The sequence below is a fragment of the Armigeres subalbatus genome, chromosome 2 (genome assembly GCF_024139115.2).
Source record: "Armigeres subalbatus isolate Guangzhou_Male chromosome 2, GZ_Asu_2, whole genome shotgun sequence".
NCBI classification, from domain to species: Eukaryota; Metazoa; Arthropoda; class Insecta; order Diptera; family Culicidae; genus Armigeres; species Armigeres subalbatus.
The window spans coordinates 111,604,184-111,618,097 of record NC_085140.1 but is presented as its reverse complement, the minus strand read 5'-3'; the positions used below and the strand labels follow the sequence as shown (position 1 = coordinate 111,618,097).

General features: G+C 41.5%; 1 protein-coding gene across 2 annotated transcripts in view; it reads right to left on the bottom strand.

Annotated features, from left to right (window-relative positions):
* Positions 1 to 13,914, bottom strand: part of LOC134210674 (BTB/POZ domain-containing protein 10) — a 29,753-nt gene that overhangs the window by 4,377 nt on the left and 11,462 nt on the right. For both annotated transcript variants that reach the window (XM_062686858.1, XM_062686859.1), the window contains exons 3-4: positions 10,323 to 10,858; positions 9,878 to 10,255 (exon numbers count right to left, since the gene is read on the bottom strand). In XM_062686858.1, coding sequence (XP_062542842.1) covers positions 9,878 to 10,255; positions 10,323 to 10,858 — 914 coding nt within the window. The remainder of the gene's footprint in view (positions 1 to 9,877; positions 10,256 to 10,322; positions 10,859 to 13,914) is intronic.

Sequence of the window (13,914 nt, the reverse complement as noted above, 5' to 3'; positions counted from 1 at the left end):
CTGGAAGAGCTGAATCCCAACCTCTCGTCTTCAGAGCTCTGGAGGAGAATAAACTGCATCCAGGGCAAAAGGCGCATGAATGGTATGGCCCTAAAAATAAACGGCGTTACCTGTAGGGACCAAGCCATCATTGCCAACGCGCTAGCTGACCATTTTCAAGATCTCTCATCCTTCAGGCGCTATCCCGCTCGTTTCTTGAGCCGGCACCCTGCACCAGAACAGGCAATCAAGAATTTCGTAGTGCCTCACGACCCAACGAAGGTTTTCAACCGTCCCTTCTCCATGGAAGAGCTGGAATTCGCCCTACAGAACGCGAAAGGGAAATCAACAGGACCAGATGAGGTGGGTTACCCAATGCTTAAAAGGCTCCCCCCAGCGGGAAAACAGCACTCCTGCAAGGGATGAACAAAGAGTGGCTGCAGGCAACACTTCCTGAAGGCTGGAAACACAGTTTCGTGATCCCCATCCCTAAAGGCACCGGTTCCGTCAATGAAGTCGGCAACTACCGTCCAATCGCTTTGACCAGTTGTATGGCAAAGGTGATGGAGAGGATGGTGAACCGCAGACTAATGGACCACCTTGTACAACACAAACGACTGGACTTCAGACAGCATGCTTTCCGACCTGGCCTTGGCACTGGAACGTACCTGGCTTCCCTTGGCCAGATCTTGGACGACTGCTTGAAGAATGGCGAGCATGTTGAGCTTGCATCCCTTGATCTGGCGAAAGCCTACAATCGGGCGTGGACTACGGAGATCCTGGAGAAACTCAAGAAATGGGGCATCCTAGATGGACGAACGAACCAGGTACTGGTGGGAAATCACAAGTCCAAAGTTGTACAGGAAGAAACCGGAGTCTCGCAAGGATCGGTGATCGCAGTTACATTTTTCCTCGTGGCGATGAGCGGCGTCTTCTTGGTGCTTCTAGTATATGCTGATGATATTCTCCTGATCGTCACCGGTAAGCACCCCAGGAGCATTAGGAGGAAACTACAAGCAGCAGTGACAGCAGTCGCCAGTTGGGCCCAAGATGTAGGTTTCGACATTGCAGCAGGTAAATGTGCCAGGCTTCACATCTGTGACTTAAGGCATACACCACCGTGTGAGCCCATCAAAATCGCAGGTAACCCGATCCCTACTAAGAAGACCTTAAAAGTTCTCGGAGTGACACTCGATCGGTACCTAACATTCCGACCTCACTTCGAGAGGATTAGGGAGGCATGTAGGACTCGGATTAATTTACTACGGGCAATCACCAATAAACGAACCAGGAGTGACCGAGACATACGGAGGCATGTGGCGGACGCTATTATCAATAGCCGCCTAATGTATGGATCGGAGGTCACGAGCAGGGCCTTCGTCGAAATGGTGCAAAAACTTTCCCCGACCTATAACGCGGCCATCCGGACCATCCCCTAGCAACACAATTCATGCCGATTTGGTTGAGGTAACTCATATATAACTAAATTTGGTCGTATATGAGTAATATAAACTTGTTTACAACATGTGTGCTGCTCGGGTCTCTGGGCTTCTCCCATCAACTCCAGCCCTTGCAGCCTGCACGGAAACCGGAGTATTACCATTCCGATCCAAACTAGCAGCGACAATCGGATGCAGAGCAGTTGGATTCCTGGAACGTACATGGGGAAATGGACAAGCTTTCTTCCTGCAAACCTTGCCCTAAACGCGGTGGCCAAATCTAAGCTTCCCCCGGTGGCTGAGGTTCACCGAGTAGGACCGGGAAGCTGGAAGGCCAAAGTCTCAACCATCGACTGGGCAATCAAGGCGCAGCTGCGGAAGGGTACCAACCCAACTCGAGCCAAAGCAGTCTTCAGTGAAAGGATCCGAAACAAATACCAAGACGCGGAGATTCGGTACTCTGACGAATCTAAGGCTAATGGTTCGGTGGGGATCGGTGCCTTCGGTTCAGATCTGCAGATACACCTGAGACTTCCCGACCAGTGTACGGTCTACTCAGCCGAAGCAGCGGCCTTATCCAAGGCAGCATCTGATACAAACGCGGCAACCACTTTGATTGTTTCTGACTCAGCGAGCTCTGGAAACACCCAGAACAAAACACCCGTGGATCCAAGCCACACAGGAGCTCGTGCAAGCAGCTGGCAGCAACATCACCTTTCTATAAGCTGGCCAACCTGGGAAGAAGCAGCGCCTACCTCACGCGAGAGGTTCCTGGGCCCGATGCCAGAAACGAAATAAGAAGGACAGTGAAAGATTCATGGGAAACAGAGTGGTGGGGAAACCGCTCCTTGTTCCTGCGGAAAATTAAGGGAGAGACCAGAGCATGGGAGGATCGAGCGGACTGGAGAGAACAACGCGCATTGTCCCGGACATTGTCGGACAGGCCACTCCAGGCTGAGCAAGGACTTCTCCGGCCTGGGTCCGTTCCACCGGATGTGTGACACCTGTAAAGTAAGGAACAGCAGCGAGCATGTACTGTGTGAGTGCCCCCTCTATGAGGCCCCTAGGTCGCGGTACCCGATTGGTAGTAGAGTAGAGTGGGGCAAGAGTACGCACTTAGTTTTCAATCGATCATGTGGCCCTTATGAAGCAAGCTTCTGCATATCAAATCAGTGTCGATGATTCATATACTCTTCCTTTATGTTACCCAGTGGAAAACATATTGAAATTATTGAGATTCGTTTTAGTAGAACCCTTATTGCAAGACAAGTGAAAAACGCACTCTTACCCCACCGGTGGGGTAAAAGTGCGCATCGGGTGGGGTAAGAGTACGCATTTATCCAATCATGTGCTTTAAGTATATATTAACACAAATAAGAGTTAATAACATTTAATCAAGGAATGTAATTGTCGCTGAAAAATGCAAAAAACAAGCGACAAAAGAGAATAGCAATAACTCTTTGTCCCCATCTGCAGAGGATAAAGACATTGTTGCATTCCATTTTATTTGCAACAAACATGGAGAGGTAATTGTTGTGAACTTTTCAAACTGCGATAATTTGTATATATTAGAAGAAAAACGTAAATCATGTCAACAGACGGTTAAGTTTATGTCTAATCCATGATAACTGATACTAATTTAACCAAAAACATCATCGGAAACCGACTACTTCTCAAAATGCGTGGCAGGCGATCATTGTCCTATTCTGTTGCAGTTTGGGACAAACGCTTATTGCGAGTTGAGTTTGTCCCAACATTTACAAGAGAGGATAATGTTGTTGTCATTGGCAATGTTGTTATTTTACATTCCTTGCATTTAATTGATGTTTAATGAGCATATATTAGGGAATGTTTAAAGATTACGTAATTCTTAAAGGGGAATGGAATGGGGTCCTAAAAATGTGCCCTTTCATACGAAAAACCATTGTTTTTTATATATACAAAAAACTACAGAGGTAAAAATATATATCAGGTTTCGCGTGACGTATACAAAGGCATTTTCCTTAAAGAAACTCCACCAATCACGTAACGTAAAATTTGGCTATTTCATCACCCCTCCCCCCCTATCTTACACTATTTGTATGAATCCTCTAAAAATTATATGGATCGTCACACATCTCGCAACCCCTCCCAGCTAAACGTTGCGCAATTTATGAATGTTTCTTTTGATTGAATGAAATTATCATTTAGATGAAATTGTTTTTTCGTACTATGTTTAGGTGTACAACAAGTCCTAATACAATTTCATTATTTCGCTTCAGTGCTTTGTTCGCTAAGTCCTTTCTAACACCGAATTACTTCAACTTATCCCAAAAACTTGTGATAATTTCAAATTCTGTTCCTTTTTTCTTAGTTGTGGATCTTTACGCTTTGGAAGAAGTCTTATTTCGGCCGGAGATACGGGCTTGACATCTTAACTTGAAGATTCATATGCGTACTCTTGCCCCACCGGTTCCTGCGTACTTTTACCCCACAGTCCCAAAAATTATTCAAGTAATGGTTTTGACTACTTGGAAAACCAACCGGATTGGTGTTCTGTACCATAAAGTACTCTATACAATAGGTTATCGAAATGGTATAATGTTCACCTGATTGAACGTATATATGGTAATGAAATACTAGTTGCGGAAATCCAATTATTTTTAGCAAAATGACCAAAAAGTTATCTAACTCCATATCTCCCTTGTTGTTTATTCAAATCGTTTACAATGAATCGCCTGCTTTGAGCGTGCTTACAGCGGCACACTAGGAGTTAACTTTCTGAAATCACTATGGCGAAAGGCATCTAAGGTTCGATTTCTCAAAATTAAGCACTTTCATCAAAAAAATATTTGGTAGGCATGGTAGCGGACACCTTCCTACATAATCGGTACCAAATAGTTTTTCATGAAAAGTTTTTTATTTTGAGAATACCCGCGTTAGATGACTTTCGCCATACAAATTTCTGGCGGTTAACTCTTGCTGGCTATTTTTTTTTTTTTTTTCGAGAGTTGACCAGTTGTAGTCTTAATAGACTGGTATCTCGGCTGGGCTCTCCATGTGATACACAATACTAGCAGACGACTCAAGCTATGTTGCTCACTAGGTCACTGCGGCCTGGGTTTGTATTGTGATCATACCGATACATTATTCTTTCTATCTACAGTCTGTCAATTATAAACCGAACAAATAATGGAAGCTCAACATGTACATAGATGTTTTCTGAATAAGTAGTTAACATGTAAATTTAATTATTAGTTACTTGGAGCCGACATTCAATACCTAATAGTAGTCTATGTTGACAACAGGTGGTACTGTTGGCATTGCCAAGTAACAATTTCGAATAAAGATGTAATGATATCGTTCTGGTGGGGTTGTTTCAAAATAGGTTAATTTAAGTACTATTGTAATAAATGGACACATTGAAGAGCTTCCCTTATTTTAACACGGTTGAGTATCGGATGTTTGTCAATACGTCGTCGAGTTAATTGTATCCTATCACTCACAGTAATGTAAATATGTTAAAGTTTCAGTAGTCTAATAGTGATCATTATACAAAATTTCTGTCCAGTTGTTCCGTAATTGCTTTTTTTGGTCAAGTTCTATTCCCTTTTCTAATATTCAAACCTTTATTATTTATTGAAATAATGAGGTCTAAAATTCAGTTATTCAGATTCAGGGTATACAATATTCAATATAATAGTGGATGAACGCATCATTTGGTCTATCCTCATTTCCGTAAGTGGTCAAGTTATTAGTCCTGTAGCAATAATAGTGGTACTAGTTATTCTCTATCTTGTGAGTGCAATGGTCTCAATTAACTATTCTAAGCAGAACTCTGTCTCTTGTCTTTCTGTCCACCGATGGTCATGTAGGGGGAATGACGGCTTTGGCAGGTTTTGTTCTATTATTGTCAGGGGGGTTTTTTATGACTGATTTTGCTCAAATTTGGCCTAAACATGCTTTGCATATCAAAGAATATTGTGGCTAAGTTTCATAAAATTCGGTCGACAAAAACCCCCCTGCCAATAATAGAACAAAACCTGCCAAAGCCGTCTGTTCCCCTATCTATTTTCGTTGTTTATTATTTATTTGATATCCTTAAATTTCAGTCATTTATTTTACTATCGGTCATTTATTTTATTATAAGGTAAAGGTCAGCGAATTTGTCTTTATACGAGAAACACTAAGTCATGTCCCCTATATATCCGCTAATTTTTCTAACTAACCTAATAGAAGGAAGAGAGAAACAGTTTTTTTGCGTTGATCCATGCAGCTAGAGAGACTAAAATAAAAAGATTATCGAGAAGATATAATAGATACATTCACTATCTCCAATGCCAAATTAGTAAATCTACAAATTCTACTTTTCACTACTAAAATTCTACTTCAGCTATTTATACGGGTACAAAATGAATTATTGTTAGCTACTACTACAAGTATAAATAGATGTATGCTATTTGGATAAGCGTTTGTTTCAGGGTCTTGTTAGTATTAGAGTTATGTTAGTTAGACCCCTACTGAGCCCTGCCGGCACCTCCAAATTTACCAATAGGCAGTTGTTGTTAGATCGTGCGACACTAACCATTAGTTAACTTGGAGGCATGGTACCTCAAGTGTTTGGTATAACTGTTGACCTTATTTAAGTAAGATGTGATAAAAGTTTCTCTACGGAGCTTATTTTCAAACCATTACCATTAAAATAACGATATTCTTGTGAAGGAGATATAAAAAATGGAAAAATATCTCATTTTTTTAATTTAGTGTTGAACTTAACCTTTGTTTGAAAAAAGCACTCTATTAAACAAAAATAAAAATAAAATAAAAATCTTTTTAAGACACTTGAAATATCAACGTCAAGCCCCTTATCCATGGACAGGGAACTCTTGCTGGCTATTTTGCGCATATACTATAGCGCCTGGATGTGACAGCGGCGGATAGAAAATCAGCCACTGCCAATAATTCATTACACATGATAATAGTTGGCAGTGCTGCTAGTTTATCTTTTTTTATTACTTCAAAAAATCGAAAACGTACTCTTACCCCACGCGCACTCTTGCCCCACTCTACTCTATAAGGGATGCACTATCCAACGACCCGGCATACGAGACAGCAACCATCCGCTTCTTGAAAGATGCAGACATCTACAAGGACATCTAACAAGAAACCCGGATCACACACATGACCCACGCTAACGAAAAAAGGACATCGATATACACTGGAAACAACGAAGTTACTACAATTGTACACCGAACAAAGCAAACGAACTAGGACAATGGCACGGAAAAAGATAAACACCTAACATGGACCCACCACGGATTAAAAGATATTGACAAGGCACGAAACCACGGACTAGCTGAAAATGATAGTGACTGACAGCGAAGGTTGAGCCCTTCTGGTCCCTCCTTTTTTTCCTCTCCTTTTTCAGAGGTGAACCAGCCAAGAGCTGAAAGCCTCTTTAATAAAGAAGAAAAAAAACAAGCAATGGGTAATGTTTTCAACATAACCGGAAGTAGACGTATATAAACTTATATAAACTTATAACGACTTATATAAACGTAACGTATTCACATTTAACTTTCAACTTTTGGATTTATGCTGCCGTAATCTGGAAAAGTGACGTAACAGCCATTTTACAAAATGCGTGTTTACCATTTTTCTGTTAAAGAGCTCGATGAGTAGTATTCGTTAACACCATTTATGGAAAATGGCGTATACGTCACTTTTTCAGATTACGGCAGTTTGGAGTTTGATTATAGGTATTGATATTGGAAACGATGACTTCCATGCTGTGTAGAATTATTAATTTCTTTATTCAAAACTTTTGGAAATAAAACTAACAATTGAATAAATAATTAGAATTGCTTTGTTTCTAACTATTGAGTCCCTATTTACTCAAGCAAATGGGCGATGGGCGATCGCATCCATCGCAATCGATACCACTGCATCCGACCATCATCAAGTACAGAATGACAAAAATAAGCGCCCTCTTCTTTCAAGCATTTTTGCAGACCCACCGGCAGCTCTGTCGCTGACGATTGCATGCTGTGTAGGTAAACACAGCGAACGAACGAACGAAACGAAAAATGCGCGAGCAAAAAGCACGTCAGTACGCGCTGCTGTCAAGAATTGTAATGACTCGCACACGGCAGGCACTGCTTCTTTTATACACAAAGAAAATCTTGCGGTGGACCCGAAGGCCCGTGGCATACTGCATTCTGATGTCCGTGTTAGGAATGCACGGGATTGGTTATATATGAAATTTTTATTGGCTTTGACAAGAATTGAAAATTTCAATAACTTATCGTTAATAATCTTAAGTTTCAATGAAATTGACAAATTGCTGGAGAGTGTCCGAGTCGATTGATATATAAATCTTCAAAATCCATCGAAAGATAAAGGCGCTAGTAACGTTTGAAATCTTCCCTCTCAGCGTAACGCTCTTGATTTCCAAAAATCTAAATGACACCCAGTATAGTAAAGAAAGACGTAAGTCCTACGTCAAAAAACAAAAGCAGGGAGGGGTGGACTTTTCTGATACTGTGTATTAAGCGTAACATCACGAAAAAAAATTTAGAAAATTGAAAATGAATATTATACAGCAGAAGAAAAGTCCAACCCCGTACTGCTCACCGTTTTTAATTAAATTGTTTTTGAATTTTTGAGAAGAGTTTTAAAAACTTCTCCGTATGCTTTCCCGTGGAGATTTTTTCAATTATCATCTTTCTGCTTCTTCATGCAACATCAAAGCGCCAATAGATGAATGCGCTAGCTTATATGAAAATTGCAACTACGCATTGTTAGAAGTGCGCGCAAATTATGCACTGGATTCACTACACACAGTATGAAACGAAAACTAATGACACGTGATATGGTTCATATAACACAGAAAAAAAGCGTAATGAATGTTATTAGTTTAAAATTGTCGGTTTTTCAAAAGAAATCAAGACAAAATTTTCAAAACGACTTATCTGCTTTTGTAAACAAAGATTCAAACGACGATTTGACGAATCTGATGGCTCTCCCACGCAAACTAACACCATCAACAGTTAGCGGAAACCTTCACCTACCTATTGGTGGTGTTGGTTTGCGTGGGAGAGCGATCAGATTCGTCAAATCGTCGTTTGAATCTTTGTTTACAAAAGCAGATAAGTCGTTTTGAAAATTTTGTCTTGAAATTATAACCTGACAATAGCTCAACATTTTTTTTAAAGTTAGGCCTGACCCCAAGATAGACCCTAATGAATGACATGAATGTTTCAAAATTTTAAACAATGTTTTAGCTTTAGAGCTGATCTAAGGAGCTGAATCTTTTAAATGAGCTGAACGGATCAGATACGCGCACTGCAATGAACTGTTTTGCCCACCTCTCTGCGTACTTCCCGAAAACACGAACGAGCACTCTTTATTTACTTACAGAACCGGATTTTACGATAATTCTACATCCTAATACGAACGCTTCCAATTACGCGCTAACTAGTAATTTATTTACTCACCGACCGCAAAAGGCACAATCCCGAATTTCGCAATTGCTGGAGTTTGATACCCTTATACGGAGCGAAAATATTGAACTGACCTGTTTGGGGCCGGTTCCCCAGGGGGTCACTTCAAAGAAACCCTGTTGTTCGTATGTGACTAAAAACTAAAGAAAAACGAGGTAATACTAAAACAAACTGCAAATCAATGTGGAAAAAATGCTTATATTATAAAACTTATTGCATACATATATGAAATTAATTGGAATTATCGAAAAAAATGAGATAAGTATTTTAATATTATTTATTAGAAATTGTAACCACCAGAATGAGAATTAGGTCGCTATTTGAGTTCATGCAAATGATAGATTATAACAATATTATTTTTTTTTAAAACCGCAAAAAAATCAACCTAGCGCTAGTATTGTGAATATATGGTGATCAGTCCTTCAATAATCATTTTCTAAATATCTGTGCTTGCTCTGCGTTTCGGGTAACTCCGGTCGACTTCGTTTACGAGACGACCGTGGCACTCAAATGGAAGGTACTTATCCATTTCATCCAATAGTTTGAATAAAATGCTAATTTTTCGATCTCGCGTTTCAGGCAGTGAAAAATGTCACCAACCTTGGGCAATGTTAGCGGAATAATACGACCAGAGTAAACATAAATTAAATCGACGTTTATTTTTTATTATTAATATTTATATTACCGCGAATAATACTGCAGCTGAACTACTGGAAATATCAGCAAGATGCAAATCCGTATGCAAACACAAATGTGTTTGAAATAAAAACACTATTAAAACAATAAAATTATGCTTATATCCTATGGAGGTAATTTATGTTTGAGCTTCCGAAATTTTCAGTCTTTTGAGTTTCCCCGACTAACGAATCAGTCTTATGTGGAAAATCCAAGCACAAAATTTAGTTCAAGAATCATAAGCCATACTTCCGCATTCGCTGTGTAAAATCTAGTGTAATAATTTCCATCGCAAAGCCATACCTGAATCTCGTTCCAGTGCCGGATCAGCCGTGGCTTCAGCCAGATTTGTCACCGATTTTGACTTGACGCACTGGAAGTCCACGTGGCGACTCTTGGCCTCCTCCTTTTCCCACGACATGTGAATGAACGGTCGCTGCAAGTAATTGTAAATCACCTCGACTCGACCGCTGGCCCGTTTCTTGATCTTCTCCTTGTACGTTGGATAGCCCTCGATGCCAAGTCGAATCTTCTTTAAACCTCGATCCTTCAGTACCTGCTTGGCCACGTCACGGTTTTCAATATATTTGAAGAAACGATACATGACAGTGCTGGACACAGTTTGGCAGTACTCTTCGCCCATCTGAGGAGGATATTCTTCATCCCAATCGACAACGTCGTCTATAAATAGAAAAAAAAAACAATGAGATTAAATCATTTCAACCTATCTAGGTACAAAGTTGCATACCATCTGAAAGAACTACTACGTGGCATTCACGATCGCCGCGTTCAGCGGAAGCGACCATCAGTGGCAGGATCAATGATTCCAGGAAAACTTCGAACTGTTCGCGAGCACCCTCGTTGCTTAGCTCGTGCAACAATCCGCGCAGATTCTGGCACCGGATGGTTTCGGCCGTAAACGGGATCAGCAGATAGTCACAGGCCTCGCGCAGCTCCTGCACGGAGACGGTCGGTGGACATCGAATGACACCGTTCCGGTAGTACTCCAGTATGGCCCGGAAGACGGTGTGCGAAATTCCGTCGGCCACTTCGTACTCCCCGCGGTCGTTCGGATGCGTGAAGTCCATACCGGAGCTGAACATCCGGCCCAGCATTGTGTTCGGGTGGGCCGTGAACAGCGATGGATTGATCGAGAACGTTGTGTTGTCGACGACCAGTGTGATGCGATCTTCAGGGTCCAGTTGCTTCTTGATAGTGGATGATGCCTTGGATAGTGCTGCCGAGCTTTGTTGGTGTTGGTGCGCTTGCATTAAGCGGTTGTTTCTGAGTGGTGTATTCAAGGTGGCCATTATTATTTGCTTTGGTTCACTAGTTTGAATGATTCTTAATAATTTAATGAATATGACACGAAGCCTCGTCTATATTTATAGCAAAACACTGTTTGGTTGTAGGTACAAATGCAAACCACGTTGTTACCCACTTATGTCCATACCCAGCCCAGTAGATGATTTTCGCTTAATTTTTCATATAACGAAAAGACCATATGACAATGAAAAATTAAATGGAAGACAGAGAGGGTTTTTTACAATCCTACCCAACCCATCGGTGAAGGACAACCCACGTGGGTGACTTCTTCATGACTTCTAAGAGAGAAAATCACTAAGGGCAAACCACCAAAAGTGATTGCAAAAATAACACTCTCTGTATTTACTAATTTTTGTTCCAAAACTGGTCACATGCCCCAGAGGAACCCGTTCACCATGATTTTCCATGACGTTGATGATTGTGTATTTGAAATTGATTATCAATTGAGGGTTCTATGACACTAACCCGAATGTCACTACCCCGAACGCCCGAATACCCCACTACCCAGAAAGGCCATTACCCCGAACATCATATACATATATTACGCAATAATTTTAGTTATTATTTTTGCATATGCTAACAATTCGACACAGTTGTTTCATAAGGGCGAATGTCGCAAACGTAAACAATGCCTTTTCCTGCAAATTCCTCAACAACTAGGACCGCTCCCAGGCAACAACCACTTGGAACTGGTGGCGCTCCGCGCCTTCTATTGAACGGAAGTGGAAAATACCACCAGAAGTCTCTAATCTTCCTGCAATCAGCAGAAGAAGTCAATGTTTACGTCTGCGACTTTCGCCCTTATGAAACAACAATGTCGAATTATCCTAATATACCCGGGAACGCTCGGGATAATGCGAAAGAGCGAATGCCACAGACGGTGCTTACATAGAGACCAACAAAGATAATGAAAGCAAATCTGGCTTCACGACCTTCACGAGAAATTTTTCATGTGACTTTCAGTATAAGCAATTTATTTATTTTTCTTTAATACATGTCCTGTTTATGGTACAGATATTAATATCGTCAGCAACAATTAATGTTAATGCGCTAAGGGTCGATTTCTTCACCTCCGCTTAGGCCTTAAACCATGTTTAAGCGTATGGGTAAGCACCGCTTAAGAGTTAAGCGGAGGCGAAGAAATTGGCCCTAAGTACTATAAACGCACTTACCCGGGACAAGACTAGAGAGTAAATTACTTTTTTCTTTCAAATATATGCACTTTTGAAACACGTGCTCGCCCAAAATAAAGAGGCCTGCACATAGGATACGTTTGCGTTGCGTTTGGCACATTTCATATGGGAAAACTGTCAAACGCAACGCAAACGAATCCTATGTGCGAGGCTCTTAATGCGAAACAGTGAACGGAGGAGGCTCCTTTTAAAACACGCATTTGCCCGAACTAAATGACACCTTCTTTTAAAGCATCCGCTTTTCCGCAATAATGATTCCTTCTTTAAAACTAATGCTTCCTTTTTTTAACGCACACATCTGCCCGGAATAAAGTGGGGGAGTAAATGACACCTTCTTTTAAAGCACGCACTTGCCCGGAGTAATGCGAAAGAGTGAATGCCTCCTTCTTTTAAAGCACGCATTTGCCCGGAATAAGGTGGGAGAATAAATAAATAACTTCTTTAAAGGAACGTATTTGACCGGGATGCGGCGAAAAAGCAAATGTTTCCTTCTTTTTAACAACGCGGTAGCCCGGAATAAGACGGGCGAGTAAATGACTCATACTTTAATTATTTTAAATATGTTATTTTTGACTGATATGTTATTTTTGACTTACGTAATGATAATTCGGGGTAGGTAGTGACCATTCGGGGTTATGGGTTATTCGGGGCAATAGCCTTTCGGGGTACTGGCGTTCGGGTTAGTGACATTCGAGGCACTCTACTTCCTTTTTAAAATTCCCGCACTTTTCCTGATATTTTTCAAGAAATGTCAGATGATTTGATATAGAAATATAAATTCAAGTTTCGAAAAACAAATCGTGGATGATCATATTTTATCTGGTAAGTATTTTTAATAGTTATTTATTACCACTGCATTACGTTGGAGCCCTCCTTAGCCGTGCAGTAAGACGCGCGGCTACAAAGCAAGACCATGCTGAGGGTGGCTTGGTTCGATTCCCGGTGCCGGTCTAGACAATTTTCGGATTGGAAATTGTCTCGACTTCCCTGGGCATAACAGTATCATCGTGTTATGATATACGAATGCAAAAATGGTAACCTGGCTTAGCAACCTCACAATTAATAACTGTGGAAGTGCTTAATGAACACTAAGCTGCGAGGCGGCTCTGTCCCAGTGTGAGGATGTAATGACAATAAGAAGAAGAAGCATTACGTTGTACTTGTACATGACGAGGCGAATGAACAACGAGTTGCATCAGCTGTTGGGGAAACCATCCATCATGAAAATGGCCACTCCGGCCTGAGTCTGGTAATAAATAAATAAACTGTTAAACCTGTTAAACCTCTATAAAAAGCTGCATGTATCCGCAAGTAGGCCCCACCAAAGCGACCGTGTGCCGCTCAAAGCGCACAAGCCCAAGTCCTGGTGTTAGGTGGGACGCTAAACAGCCCTGACACGACGGCCCTCCGACGAGACAGAAGGTTTGCGCAGGCCCAATAAGCCGCCTGGAAAACCAATCATTACGAACAATATAAGAAATAATGCGACCCGAAAAAATCGGCAACGACCTAGGCGACAAATACAGGATCACGATTGGTAGCTTGGAACATGGAATTGCAAGTCGCTAGGTTTCGCAGGTTGCGAAAGGATGATCTACGATGAATTACATCCCCGCAACTTCGACGTCGTGGCCCTGCACTGCCGTGAATCGCATATTTGTCCCATATGAATAGGAAACCCAGCAAAGATGGGACAGCTATGCGATTCACGGCAGTGCAGGAGATTTGCTGGACAGGACAGAAAGTGTGGAAAAGCGGGCATCGAGCGGCTACCTTCTACCAAAGCTGTGGCACCACCAACGAGCTGGGAACCGGCTTCAT